General features: G+C 43.1%; 1 protein-coding gene across 1 annotated transcript; it reads right to left on the bottom strand.

Moving 5' to 3' along the window:
- Nucleotides 1-309: 309 nt before the first annotated feature.
- Nucleotides 310-12,501, bottom strand: LOC142825339 (maestro heat-like repeat-containing protein family member 2B). The gene is made up of 9 exons (XM_075917295.2): nt 12,383-12,501; nt 10,802-10,925; nt 9,450-9,559; nt 7,198-7,350; nt 5,237-5,391; nt 3,556-3,718; nt 2,916-3,112; nt 1,486-1,623; nt 310-1,277 (listed from the first exon to the last, which is right to left on the bottom strand). The coding sequence occupies exons 1-9, from the start codon at nt 12,497-12,499 to the stop codon at nt 1,160-1,162; spliced, it is 1,275 nt and encodes a 424-aa protein (XP_075773410.2). The 5' UTR covers nt 12,500-12,501; the 3' UTR covers nt 310-1,159.
- Between the last annotated feature and the right edge of the window lie 2,610 nt (nt 12,502-15,111).

Below are 15,111 nucleotides of genomic sequence, written 5' to 3'. Positions count from 1 at the left end.
TGTACTTGCCCTTTTCTGAACCCTTTCTAAGGCCATATCTTTTTTGAGGTGAGAAGACCACATCTGTAGACAGTTCTGAAGATATGGCGTACCATAGTTTTATACTTCCCCTCCTCCTTCTTCCCCTGGCTTCCCCCTTCCAGCTCCCTCCTCCCAGGTTTCTACCTCCCCTCTCCCACCCTCTTTCTTCCCCTCTCCCACCTCCTTTTCCCAGTCCCCCAGAGGTTAATCCCCCCCGCCCCCAGTTTTGTTAAATAAAGAGAGTTTCTTTTTTTGAACACGTGTCCTTTATTTTTTACATCAGGAAGAGGGGGCTTGGGAAGGGTAAGTGGAAGGAGGTGAGGGAGGAATGGGGCACGAGCCCCCGATGGGGAGGACTGGGGTGGCTCTGCGGGCTCCTCGGGGTGGAAGCTTTCCTGTAGGGCCTCCTGGATCCTGATAGCCCCCTGATTGACCTCCCCCGGATGGCAGCCTGCGGCAAGTGCAGCCGGGCTGATGGTCGAGTGCTGAAATGTGCCGAGTGTGGGCATTCAGGGCACTCCAAGACAGGACTGCTTTGATGTCCCCATCGAGTTAGACATGCAAGCGGGGAATCCTGAGAACTGTCTGTCCGGGATGGGGGTCAGGTCTTTTTAAGCACAGCCCTCGGCTAGCCTGAGGAAGCAGCTCCACACCTTAAGTCCTAACCTGATGCCCTGACGGCACTGGTTCTGGCCAGCCTTAACTTCGGTTCAGGGTCCACTCAATGTGGACATGCTATTTCGAATTAGCAAAATGCTAATTTGAATTAGTTTTTAGGTCTAAATGCACTCATTCGAATTAGCTTATTTCAAATTAACTAATTTGAATTAAGTTAATTCGAATTAGTGCTGTAGTGTAGACATACCCTATTTGCGCAAAATCTTGCCAATGTAGACGTAGCCTATCTATATCTTGCTCACTCTCTCTTAACCAGCAACTAGAATAGGCAGCTAGGCTAGGCTAGTTTAGGCCCCAAAAATAACAAAGAGAAAATGATTAAGAAAGGTGTAATGAAGTTCCTTATGAGATTTCCTTATAAAGGACACATTCTACTATCTAAAATGAATTCCTGTGAACTGAACTGTACAATTCCCCAGAGAAAGGTAAACAACAGATAACAGCCTAATGGTGGAACTGCTCATACCTGAGCAAAGAAAGCTGTGCTGGTGACTCGCTGGTTTTCTGATGGGGAATTTACCCAGGGAAGGAGGCTCTGTATGATCTCCACTGTTATTACTCCAGATCTTTGCAGAACCCTGGAAGACAAAAGGAACCACTTATGGGGCAGACTGTGCACTTCAAAAGCTTAGCTGCTATGACCATACAACTCTAAAACCTACGCATGGAAGCTCTGTGTTTCTCACCCAGGGCACCCCGCACAAAGCTATACCTGAAAGTTCCCTGTCAGTCACTCTATTTGTTGCCGATCCCTGAGGATGAAGTGCTGTCTCCTAGATCTCTTACCTCACCAGCAAACACACCCCCTCGTGGTGAGTCTGCGGATTTTCAAGAAGCATCCAAGTTTTCTGCATCCAGAGAGTTCTTATCAGTTTCTCATTCGTAGCCTTGAGAAGCACAGCCTCTAATGCTTCAATAGAAAGCCTGGGGGAAAAGAGGCACAGAACTGTAGTAACCAATAGAAAGGCACAGCCTAAGCAGTCAGGAAACCCCAGTTACTTGTCAGGTCTGTTGTTCATTGACAGTTCATCCATTGACAGTATCCTGAGGACCACTCTTTTTGGAAGGACTTAATTCCAGGAGGTATTTCAGTCTCATACATCTCATATTACTAGTGTTGCTATGGACAACATTTTGCAGTCACTTTCTCCTATCTGCAAGGTGTATGGGCACTAGCACAGTACAGTAATATGGAAAAAATACACAACCAGACCCCAAAAGCTGGGACACAGAGAGATTAGTGATCACTAATGGTTATTTTGGGGCCCTATGTCCAGCGAGATGTGACAGGGTGCTGAGAGCTTGCACTTGGGGTCAGCACTCTGGTAACTACTAGTACTAATTAGCTTCCCCAGAGAAAGCCTAATTGGATAGAAATGTACCTGATTGCCTGGCTAGAGTGGGGCTATAGAATCAACAAACCTATTATCCCATTAATAAGGAATCTGCCTAAAGGGACACCCACAGGAGTGTTTGAGGGAAACAGAGAGCAAAAGAGACAAAATGCTAGAGGCATCTAGATAGACTTATGTGTAGTGCTGGGGAGGAGCCGGTGGTCGTGGTACATGTAGGTCTCAATGACATAGGGAAGGGTAGGAGAGATGTCCTGGAGGCCAAATTTAGGTTGCTAGGAAAGAGACTGAAATCCAGGACCTCTATGGTGGCATTCTTGGAAATGCTTCCAGTTCCACGCGCAGGACCAGGTAGGCAGGCAAAGCTTCAGAGTCTCAATGTGTGGATGAGACAATGGTGTAGGGAAGAGGGGTTTGGATTTATCAAGAACTGGGGACACTTTTGGGAGAGGGGGAGCCTATACAGGAAGGATGGGCTCCACCTAAACCAGGGTGGAACCAGACTACTGGCACTAAACATTTAAAAGGCTGTAGAGCAGTTTTTAAACTAAGAGATGGGGGAAAGCCGATTGGTGGGGAGATGCAGGGAGACTTCTCTTAGAGGAGAATCCGTTGATAGAGATTCTCTAAGCTGTAGTCAGAAAGAGAGGACAAAGAGACTGAGGCCTGAGGAGGCCTAGATAGTAGTGTTTGTGTTGCCAGAGGTTGGTGGTTTCAGGGAACTGACCTATAGCAAGCACAAACAAGACTTTCTCATATTAAAAGCAGGTGATGGTAAGGTGCCTCATAACCCTGAGAACTCCTGGGGAGTGTCACACAAATGTACTGGGATTCTCTTTGTTTTGCTCCCTTTCTTCTAATTACCTGCAAGGGTTGCCCTCACATAGTTGTTGTCCTTTTCTAAATAACCTCCTTCGGCTGCTCATCCTGGGCAAAGGCATCTTTTGTCCTAGGGTTTGGCTGATCTGCTGCAGAAGAACAGTGAACAACTCCGGGAACAGCTCCTGCACAGTTTTGCTCAACTGCAATGCTGACACCACTTCAAAGATGGCACATGTTGCCTGAAAGGAGAGCATGGTAAAAGAAGAGGTCTCTTCCTAACACTATCACACTCTCTCCCCTTCTGATACCTGCTGGACTAAATTCCCACTCCTGTCACTAACTTGATGAATGACCGAGAGCAATTCACTCCATGTGTGCCTTAGCGTCCCATATCTGTAAAAATGTGTACGACCTATCAAGGCATGTTATGAGTTGCACAAAACATTTGCAAAGCACTGTAAGAAATCTGATTCAAAGACTTTCTAATTGCCAGATATTATTAAGTGAATCAGCCACATACTCTAAATCTGCCATCTGTTGTTCCACAGAAAGCACAGCTGGAATCCAGGAAACAGTACTTCAGAAAAGAAGTGCCCATATGACAATATTATACCACTCATCTAGCTTTCCATCAGCATGTGTGTCACAAGGCAGAGAAATACATGTCTGTCGTCTAACTTACTGTGAGAGGTTCAGCAGCTGCTAAATGCAGGTCAGTTTCTGTCTCTGAGGTCGTGCTTCCTTCTTGGCTTGTTGGAGTCTTTATTCTTTCTATTAGGACCTTCAGGACTTGAGGGGCGAGCAAGGGATCTGTCCCCAGAGATCTCCACAGCTCAGTGGTGTCACTGCAATTTAACATAAGTTATATGTGACCCCTGGAGACTTTTGTGGCTCTGACTATATGCATCATATTCAAGTAAAGAACAAATTTTCTCCTTGACTATGATCAGGGCTCACCAACCGCGCTGTCCGGCGATCTGCGCATGCACAGATCGCCCAAACCTGGCTCTTCCAGGTTACAATCTACACGCCATGGGTGAGTAGATTGTATTATTTGTCAAGCCCTGCCTATGATGAGCAAGTTCAGAGTGCTGTCCTCCTTATATGGTCCTCATGTTTTACATATTGAGTTTCTAGTTACAGAACTAAGTTAAATTACATTTCAGGTTACATTTCTACAGTGCATGACTATTTGGGGATCCTGGAGGTATCCTGAAATAGCTACCCCACATTTACACAAGCAGCCCGTTATTTTGAAATATTTTTCAAAATAATGGGCACACTATTTTGCCATCCCAATAAACTTTGTTGCATGAGGGATAAGGGATGGCTTGAAATAGCACATTATTTCGACATTTGGTGCTGTGTAGAAGCGCCACATTTCAAAATAGGCTATGCAAAATATGATACGCAATTTGCAGAGTGCATATTGTGCATCTTATTTCAAGTTTAGGGTGCTGTATAGACACAACCCTAGTCTTACTGCACCATAACCATTAATGCTAGACTTCAGAAGGAAAGGACACAGAGCTCTAATCACAGTTCCTGTTTTCCTACTTCTCAGTAGATATGGAATCATGAGCATGTGATGCCCAAAGATCTACGGCCTGGGAGACAAGTTGAAGAAAGAAAAATGATCTTCCTACTAACTGGATGTACAACTATGAGAACAAATATTTGTGGCTAGCCCATGACCTCTTCACAAATGGCATTCCCTGGCCTCTATTTGCCAGAATGGGCATGTTCTGTTCACTCCCTATGGGGCACCTGGCATTGGCCACTGTCTGAAGACAGGATCCTGGGCTAGATGGACGTTTGGTCTGACCCACTACAGCCGTTCTCATGTTCTTAGATTCCTGCACTGATGACTGATAATTCAGCTAGGGATGTTTGAATGAAATGATAGATATGCTTACCACCCTGTCTTTAAGTACCAAGAATGACAATTCCATTCCAGCAGCCATACCCTTGCTGATACCAAAAGCCTGGTGCCCTATCCTTGCTAATCAGCCAGGAATTTGGATTTGAAGCTTTCATGCTACCAGAAAACGAACAGTCACTGGCAATTTCCAGGGTGATGTTAGTTCAGGGGTCTGGAGAGGCAAAAGTCCACTCCAGTGATGCCAGTAAAGGGAAGTCTTTAGGATGCCAAAGCAACTATTAATTAATGGAAACAGAATGACACTTAATTTCTCCCTGCACCCACCTTGACATGGTCTTGGACCTTTCTGCAGAAAGACCCAAGCTATTAACCTTTAGGAATTATCTCAAACTGTCTGTGGCTTAAATGAAGCCTTACATCTTCCAGTGAAGCCGTGGGATCCATGGTTACCAAAATGAACACTGTAAGGAGCACTATATACCTGTCCATCGGCAGACGTTTGAGGAGGAGGCTGAAGATCACTGCCTCTAGGTGATGGTGACCTAGAATGGACACTGCCTCCACCAGGAACTGCCTCAAGCTACCCTGCTTGATGGTAGGCATGTGAATGTATATTCTACTCAGGATAGCTGGCACCTGGACAGAATAAAACCAGAAAAAATGTCCCTTTTCCATTCTCTCCATTCATTCTGCAGAACCAAAACGTTTATTTAGTCGTTTAGCAATTTGCTGTTCTTGTAGAAAATCCTTCCTTCAAAAAACAAGTATTTAGACATGGCTGCATAGATTTAACCCACAAAAATTATACATATCTCTGCCCATACCTGGCTGCAACACCGGGTTAAGACATGCTGAGGCCCTAAGCTATGTCAAGTTAAAGAGGCCTCATTGCATTTCCAAAAAAACATGTATTATTCTAACAGAAAGGACAATGAAAATAGAAATAATCAAGTTATCTATCTATCTATCTATCTATCTATCTATCTATCTATCTATCTATCTATCTATCTATCTATCTATCTATCTATCTATCTATCTATCTATCTATCTATCTGTACATAGGCAAAGAGGCAAGTAAAAACTAGTAATTTGGGGGTATTTTTAGAGACCCCTCATTATCTGAGGCCCTAAGACGTAGTTCACTTAGCTTGTCTCTTGGGGCCGGATATTCTCTTTTTGCATTTTACTCGGAGTCTAATTTTTCCAAGCCTTTCATGGCTGGAAACTGTGACAATAAGATAGACAACTAATCAAGCATCTTCCTTTTCCCTTGGGGTACGGCTACACTAGCTCGTTAGTTCGAGCTAGGTAGGGTAATGAGGGCAAGCAGAGTTGCAAATGAAGCCCAGGATTTAAATATCCCAGGCTTCATTTGCATGTTCCCGGGTGCTGCCATTTTAAAATCCTCCTTAATCCGAACTCCGTGCCCGCGGCTACACGCGGCACGGAGTAGGTAGTTCTAATTAAAGATCCTAATTCCATGAGGAGTAACGGTAGTTCGAATTAGGATCTTTAATTTGAACTACCTAGTCCAGGGGTGTCCAAACTTTTTTCAAAGAGGGCCAGATTTGATGAAGTGAACATGCGTGAGGGCCGACCATTTTGCCTGACATTCTTTGAACCATTAAAATTAAATGCAAATTAACTATTTTATGCAAAGTTTATTGCAAACGGCATACTTTTCATTTCGTCACATGGATGACAAATCTAAACAGGTGTTAAATCACTCTGCCTTTCATATCTGAAGGCCAGATGAAAAAAAAATCCAGGAAGCTGAAATATATGTCAGGAACATTGTAAATACATTACATATTATTGGTAATAAAGGTTGTCTGTCAACTTTTAAGTTCAAAAAATATGAACAGGAACATAACACCAAGTATACATGTTGTGTCCAAATATATTTATAACTGATTTAGACCAACTGACATTAACTGAGATTTTACAATGTATTCATCTCAATACATATGGATTCGTTGGGGGCCATAAAAGATAGATATTGCCAAATTACCTGTGGGGCCGTATTAAACTGGAACACGGGCCACAATTGGCCCGCGGACCGGACTTTGGACACGCCTGACCTAGTCCATGCCGCATGTAGCCGCGGGCACGGAGTTTGGAGTAAGGGGGATTTAAAAATGGTGGCGCCAGGGAACATGCAAATGAAGCCCGGGATATTTAAATCTCGGGCTTCATTTGCAACTCCGCTTGCCCTCATTACCCTACCGAGCTCGAACTAACGAGCTAGTGCAGATGTACCGTTAGATTATCTCTGTCTTCTGCTGTTGATTCCCCCATTGCCTGACTCAGGATAGGAACACAGATGGAATTAACTTCCAATCCCAGGGGGAGAAACAGCAAGACTTGTGTTCACTGCAAATGATGGCAAAGACCTGAAAGCCTGCAGGTTAGCCAGAAAAACCTCTCCAGCTTCTATTTTACCTCATCCAGCATGGCACCTCCACACTCCTTCAGGATGATCTTCATCCACAGACCGGCTGCTGTGGCACAGGAGGGGCTAGCAGACAGCATACGATCCAGTATGGCCTCAATAAAATCTGTGGCTTGTTCAGAGGGAAAGTACTTACTAACCACCTGTGGACAGATCAAAAACAGGAAAGATTGCAATGATAGTCGGCTCCAGTACTTTTAAGAAAGGAGGCCTAAGAGCTGTATAGGAAAATAATGTATTCATCAGCAAATTGCTAATTGGGCTCATATCTGGCAAGGCAGTTGCAATTAAAATTTTCTCTGTAATCTTTCTAGCTACCACATCTCTATTCTACACTAATAATATCAGGTTAGATCTTAGGTTGTACAGTTAGCACAACATTGTATGGGACAAACAGGATGTAAATTTCCAGTTTATATTCTATTATGTACATGACATCTTTTCACAAAATATAAAAATATGCAAAGAGATGCATGCACACAAATATAGGTTCAGGTAAACACACAAGGTGCCAAGACTGGTTTCTCAGCTTGATGTCCCGCTCACATATTTTCCCCCTGGATGGATGGATGGATGGATGGATGGATGTGCGCGCGCACATGCATGGGCATGTTCATGCAACTGTCTGGAATCTGTTTGTTTTTTACATGGCATTCATAGCATATACCTATGAAAAGCATGTTACTGATTACCCATGAATGCCTCACTCCCATAGCTCGCTCCAAGTGTGGAAAGACATCACAAAAGCATAAAACAATCATAGAATCATAGAATACTAGGACTGGAAGGGACCTTGAGAGTTCATCGAGTCCAATCCCCTGCCCTCATGGCAGGATCAAATACTGTCTAAACCATCCCTGATAGACATTTATCTAACCTACTCTTAAATATCTCCAGAAATGGAGATTCCACAACCTCCCTGGGCAATTTATTCCAGTGTTTGACTACCCTGACAATTAGGAACTTTTTCCTAATGTCCAATCTAAATCTCCCTTGCTGCAGTTTAAGCCCATTGCTTCTTGTTCTATCCCCATAGGCCAAGATGAACAAGTTTTCTCCCTCCTCCTTATGGCACCCTTTTAGATATCTGAAAACTGCTATCATGTTCCCCCTCGATCTTCTCTTTTCTAAACTAAACAAACCTAATTCCTTCAGCCTTCCCTCATAGGTCATGTTCTCTAGACCTTTCATCATTCTCGTTGCTCTTCTCTGGACCCTCTCCAATTTCTCCACATCTTTCTTGAAATGCGGTGCTCAGAACTGAACACAATACTCCAATTGAGGCCTAACCAGCGCAAAGTAGAGCGGAAGAATGACTTCTCATGTCTTGCTCACAACACCCCTGTTAATGCATCTCAGAATTATGTTTGCTTTCTTTGCAACGGCATCACACTGCTGACTCATATTCAACTTGTGGTCCACTATAACCCCTAGATCCCTTTCTGCCGTACTCCTTCCCAGACAGTCGCTTCCCATTCTGTATGTATGAAACTGATTGTTCCTTCCTAAGTGGAGAACTTGGCATTTGTCTTAAACTTCATCCTATTTACCTCAGACCATTTCTCCAATTTGTCCAAGTCATTTTGAATTAGTGACCCTATCCTGCAGATTAGTCGCAACCCCTCCCAGCTTGGTATCATCTGCAAACTTAATAAGCGTACTTTCTATATCAATATCTAAATCGTTGATGAAGATATTGAACAAAGCCGGTCCCAAAACAGACCTCTGTGGAACCCCACTTGTTATGCCTTTCCAGCAGGATTGTGAACCATTAATAACTACTCTCTGAGTATGGTTATCCAGCCAGTTATGCACCCACCTTATAGTAGCCCCATCTAAGTTGTATTTACCTAGTTTATTGATAAGAATATCATGCGAGACTGTATCAAATGCCTTACTAAAGTCTAGGTATACCACATCCACCACTTCTCCCTTATCCACAAGACTCGTTATCCTATCAAAGAAAACTATCAGATTGGTTTGACATGATTTGTTCTTTACAAATCCAGGCTGGCTGTTCCCTATCACCTTGCCACTTTCCAAGTGTTTACAGACGATTTCCTTAATTACTTGCTCCATTATCTTCCCAGGCACAGAAGTTAAACTAACTGGTCTGTAGTTTCCTGGGTTGTTCTTATTTCCCTTTTTATAGATGGGCACTATATTTGCCCTTTTCCAGTCCTCTGGACAAGGGAAAATGAATGGTGCACAGCCACTAGGACAGTCACCTAGTGTTTGTTACCTTAGCCATTTTGGAAGATGCTTGAAACAGAGCCTCAGGGTCTGGAGTTGTTAGTGCCTCACGGAGACAACTCAGCTCCTCCTCTGCTGACCCCAGGTTAGTGCACTGACCTAGGATAGAGAAAAGGAGAAAAAGTATGGCAACATTTAATAAAACTGAACCTCTGATCCATAGATAATCATACAGGAGGATCTATGGGGTATGTTATTACCAGCTGTGTGTGAAATTTTGGCCCCACTAAAGCCAATGACGAAATTCTTGTTGACTTTAACGGAGTCAGAATTTTACCGTCAGGCTATGTCTAGACTACATCCCTTTTTCGGAAAAGGGATGTAAATTAGACGTATCGCAATTGCTAATGAAGCGGGGATTTAAATCTCCCCTGCTTCATTAGCATAAAAATGGCTGCAGCTTTTTTCGGCACGGAGCTTTGCCGGAGAAAAGCGCCAGTCTAGATGCTGATCTTGCGGAAAATTAAGCCTTTTCCGAAAGATCCCTTATCCCTCCGAAAAAGGGATGTAGTCTAGACGTAGCCCCTATGTCTGAAAGTTAACAGTAATGGCATGTGATTCATTGTGATTCGTACAGGATTAAACAGGCACTGTATTCTGTGTGGAGCATCTTTCTCTGTATATCTGGTTTCAGTAGCCACTCTGCTCTCAGTCTCTTTAAGGGAAAGCTGTCCTGCTCTGTCATCTCCCTCTCCCCACCCCACTCTGCAGAGCGGGGGCATATGGGCATATGGCGGGGGAGAGAGTGTGTGTGAGACAATGTGTGTGTGTGTGTGTGTGTGTGAGAGAGAGAGAGAGAGAGAGAGAGAGGGACATGCTGGCTGCCAGAGAAATCTTAGAAACAGTGCACTGCCTCTTTAGATAGGCACTCCGTTACTCACCATACTTCAGACTGGAGCAGCACTATCGTATGTGTCCCTCTCCCCAAACTCTGCTCTGCAGAGATGATGACAAGGGCAAAGGGGTCACCCTGACTTCTGCACGTCTCCCTGCTCACCTCCCCTCCACACACCACTAGCAGCAGATAGGATGGAGCAAGGTCGGAGAGGGGCAGCTGAACACATGCTGCTGGCATGCTTGCTAATCAGCTGAGCGCTCCAGACAGAAATTCTGGGGAGAAGGGCAGATCTGGCCTGTGTGCTATATTTTGTCCACCCTCTAATATTTGCAGATTATTTATTATTTGTGCAGTTCTCTTCCAGCAATGTACTTACAAGGCCCCAATCGTTCTGTTATATAAGTGTTGCTAACAAGACAGAAAGAATTACAGATGGAAAAAATGGTCATTACAACAATGAAAGAAAGTGAAGAGTTACTTACACCTGCTCATGGTCTCCTCACCTTGTATATTGAGAAGACAGTTGATACAGTCAACCACCCTCTGACGCGATGTCGTAACTGAATCACAGGTGTATGGTGCTAACAGCCCAATCAGAGATCCAATCTGATGAAAAGTTTCCTGAGGCTAATTTTAAAAGAATGAAGAATGAAAGTTCTCCGGCTATACTGGACATTATTTGCCTTCTTTATTGTGAACTCCATTACTGTACCTGGGTACGGCACATTGGAAAACATAATCCTTGTTGTACATGCAAATTGATGGGGTCTAAATTAGCTGTAGCACTCAAGAAAAATCTCAGAGTCATTGTGGATAGTCCTCTAAAAACATCTGTTCAACATGCAGCTGCAGTTAAAAATGCTAATGGTATGTTAGGAACCACTAGGAAAAGGGATGAATAATAATATGATAAATATCATCATGCCACTGTTTCAAATCCATGGTACACTCACACCTTGAATATTGCAAGCAATTGTAGTCCTCCAACTTAAATAAAGTTAGGTTATAATTGGAAAAAGTTCAGAGAAAAGCAACAAAAATGATATGGGATATGGGACAACTCATACAAGGAGAAGTTAAAAGGACTGGGACCATTCATCTTAGAAAAGAGATGCTTACAGGGGGGTATGATAGAGCCATATAAGATGATCAGAGATGCATGATATGGGTGTCCCTATATCTCTGACTGCCTGGGGCTGGGACTGGACAACAAGGGAGAGATCACTCAACAATTGCCTTGTTCTGTTTGTTCCCTCTGATGCACATAACACCCACCACTGTCAGAAGACAGGCTACATGAACCATTTGTCTGGGGGATCCAGAATGGCCATTCATGTTTTATGTTCTTATCTGATTAAATAGAAATAGAAATTCAACTTTAACAGCGATAGAAATGTAGCTGTGTTAGTCTGGGGTAGCTGAAGCAAATGCAGGACAATGTAGCACTTTAAAGACTAACAAGATTTATTTATTTTTATTTTTTTTTAAGATGGTTTATTAGATGATGAGATTTCGTGGGCCAGACCCACTTCCTCAGATCAGGAAGTGGGTCTGGCCCACGAAAGCTCATCATCTAATAAACCATCTTGTTAGTCTTTAAAGTGCTACATTGACCTGCATTTTGCTTCAACTTTAACAGCCTGAGAGTATAGGAATGCATCTATGACACTGACACAGCCAACCTATGTGTGACCACAATAACTTAACAAGCGGCACTGCAATTGTATCAAGAGTCTATTTATAAAAAAGATGTGCTTCCTTATACAAGAGCATTTCACTGAAAGATTGTGTTGTCAGAATTTTCACTGACTTGCCCGAGGTCTAAGGAATGTAGGTCGCACTGTCAGATGTAAATATCCAGAATCAGATTCTGGTCTCTGTTACACTTGTGTAAATCCAAAATAATGCCACTGAAGTCAGGGGCATTACCCTGGCTTTACACGAATATCACTGATCAGATTCTAGCTCTAATCCTTCAGTCCAGCTGCATCCTTGAGCATCCAAAGCTCCCACTGAAGTCAAGGGGAACAATCAGCATGCCAGAATGGCAGAACTGAGTCCTAAGTGTTAAGAACTCTCCTTACCAGATTTCTGGTGGACACATCGAACTCTCTGAATACATAGGCGACCATATCCCCTGCTGCACAATTCTCCACACTTCCTGAACTGAGCAGCTTCAGGACAAAATGGAGAGCTGCCATCCTCACCTGCAAGGGTAGAGATTATGCACGAGTTATTATTATCTCTTCTGCATGCAATATGAGACAGGATATGAGAGTCCTTTTGCTTTTGCTTTTATCTCTTTGGAATAGTGGCTGAAGTACAACTGATTAACACATCTGTTATGTAAATTCCTTGCAACACTGGCTACAGAAGTACCATGCAAATGCCAGTTTTCACTTTCAGGTGACACTGTAATTAGGAAAAAGGCAGCATTTTCTCCTATAAATGTAAACAAACTTGTTTGTCTTAGTGTCTGGCTGAACAAGAAGTAGGTCTGAATGGACTTGTAGACTCTAAAGTTTTACATTGTTTCGTTACAGTTAACAAAAAATATCTACATTTGTAAGTTGCATTTTCACGCTAAAGAGATTGCTCTACATCACTTCTATGAGATGAATTGAAAAATATTATTTCTTTTGTCATTTTTACAATGCAAATGTTTGTTATAAAAATAATATAAAGTGCATAGTACACACTTGTCATTGTGTTGTAATTGAAATCAATATATTTGAAAATGTAAAAAACCACAAAAATATTTAATAAATTTCAATTTTTAATCGCATTAATTTTTAGTTAACTGTGATTAATTGAAACCCTATTAATAATCTCACCCTAAAAATGTGTCTCATTGCCAGACTCTCCACTGAGTGAAATACTTCCCAGATATTAACAGCAATACCACTATTCCACACACAATCTTACCTTAGCACTCTGATCACTGAGAGCAGATTGCACTGCCTTCACAATCAGAAACTTTCTAACTCTTGTCTCAGGCACTGAAAGATAAGGAGAAGTGTGCAATATAGTATATCTTTGTTCCAAACACTCATGCTCCACATTAGAATGTGTCCTGTGCCCTATTTAAGAGTACTACCAAGCTTCACTCATATACAGAATCAGCGGGGAAAATATAGGACCAGACTCTGATCTCAGTTACACCAGTCTAAGTCTGAAGTATTTCCACTTCTGTAAATAGCACCATCATACTATCCTGATGGAAATATTGTAAGAGAGTTAGACAAATGGAGGTTAGTGAAGTTAGTCTGTGTTTACCACCAGTATAGCAGAATTCGGAATCTATTCTAGAGTGTCTAATACTTATTCAGTCAGGAGTACTATTTTGTTTTTATCTCATTATTATTAACATGCATCCGCCACAAGATTACATTTGTATTTGTACCTTGAAAATATTTTAGGCTACATTCAGCACTTAATTAACCCTGTTGATTTCTGTGTGACCACATGGGAGTTACTTAGCGCAGCACTGGGTCCCTTTAGTGAATTTCCAACCCTCTGGTGAGCATGCATCTAAAAGGGTGTCGCAAGGAGAAGGGAGAAAAATTGTTCTCTTTGGCCTCTGATGATAGGACAAGAAGCAATGGGCTTAAATTGCAGCAAGGGAGGTTTAGGTTGGACATTAGGAAACACGTCCCAACTGTTAGGTTGGTTAAACACTGTGAAAAATTGCCCAGGGAAGTTGTGGAATCTCCACCACTGGAGATATTTAAGAGCAGATTGGATAGACACCTATCAGGGGTGATCTAGACAGTGCTTGGTCCTGCCATGAGGGCAGGGGACTGGACTTGATGACCTCTCAAGGTCCCTTCCAGTTCTAATAATCTATGACTATATGACTCTATGTGTTGCAGCAGGGGCAGATGACCGTTTTGCGGGGCCCCGGGCAGCATAATTCCGCGGGGCCCCCCCTTTGCCACGGCGCATGCACAGTGATGCCATGCTCATGCGCGGTGGCACCACGGCGCGTGCGCGGGGCTTTTTGAAGCGCGGGACCCGGGGCGGCCACCCCGCTCGCCCTGCCCTATATCCGCCCCTGTGTTACAGATCCTCTGTGCCCCATTTGCAGAGATCATGAGTATGTTATAGCCCTACCATGCCTGCAAAGCCTTGGTTCTTTAGATCAACCTATAGCAGCTCATGCTTTTAGCTCTGGATGTCCCCAACTCAACCCCCAGCACGATGGCGATGATCGCAGCAGTCACAGTTACTCCTGTGTTACTTACAGTCAGCACCAATAATAGCTGTGAGCAGATTCAGGGATGCCACACGAACAGTCTCATTCTCAATCTTCAGCTGCGAGTGCAGAAATGCTATGAGGTCATCAGGAGAAGAACGGGCTGCAAAGGAAGAAATCACATCCTCACTAACAACTGAAAGCTCATTCTTACCACACCTACAAAAGAAGGAAGTTACAAGGAAACTACTGTGTAATTTGGAGTCTCTTCCCCTACCTAGCAGTAGGATACAATAGCACAGCTCCATTTGATTTTCCATGATGAGCTGCTGAGTTGGAGAACAGATCTGTGGGAAGAAGAGAAGTGATCAAAGGAAAACTAATCAGAACAAGCAACTGAAAAGAAGATGCTCAATTAATTTCTAAGCACTCACTTCCTACCTTTCCAAATAGAGCTCTGAACCCAAAATAAATGGTACTGACTGCACAACAAGAATCAGAAACAATGACCGATACACTGGATAACAGAAGTTCATGCTTTCAAAGTGTTTTTAGCAGCAGAGCTAATTGAATCAAGACTTGACCCTTGGTAACTGGTTCAAATGGTTAATTATTCCA

The sequence above is a fragment of the Pelodiscus sinensis genome, chromosome 1, assembly GCF_052426305.1.
Source record: "Pelodiscus sinensis isolate ZL-2025 chromosome 1, ASM5242630v1, whole genome shotgun sequence".
NCBI classification, from domain to species: domain Eukaryota; kingdom Metazoa; phylum Chordata; order Testudines; family Trionychidae; genus Pelodiscus; species Pelodiscus sinensis.
The sequence above is the reverse complement of the archived record's forward strand: the minus strand, read 5'-3'. Positions and strand labels throughout refer to the sequence as shown.

Bases quoted from the DNA above. Each gene is read 5' to 3' on its own strand.
- LOC142825339 (XM_075917295.2), bottom strand. From the start codon at position 12,499: ATGGCAGCTCTCCATTTTGTCCTGAAGCTGCTCAGTTCAGGAAGTGTG. The intron at 10,926-12,382 runs GTAAGGAGAGTT...TTTTAAAATTAG, and splicing joins ATGTGTCCACCAGAAATCTG to CCTCAGGAAACTTTTCATCA. The intron at 5,392-7,197 runs GTAAAATAGAAG...TATTCTGTCCAG, and splicing joins GAGGTGCCATGCTGGATGAG to GTGCCAGCTATCCTGAGTAG.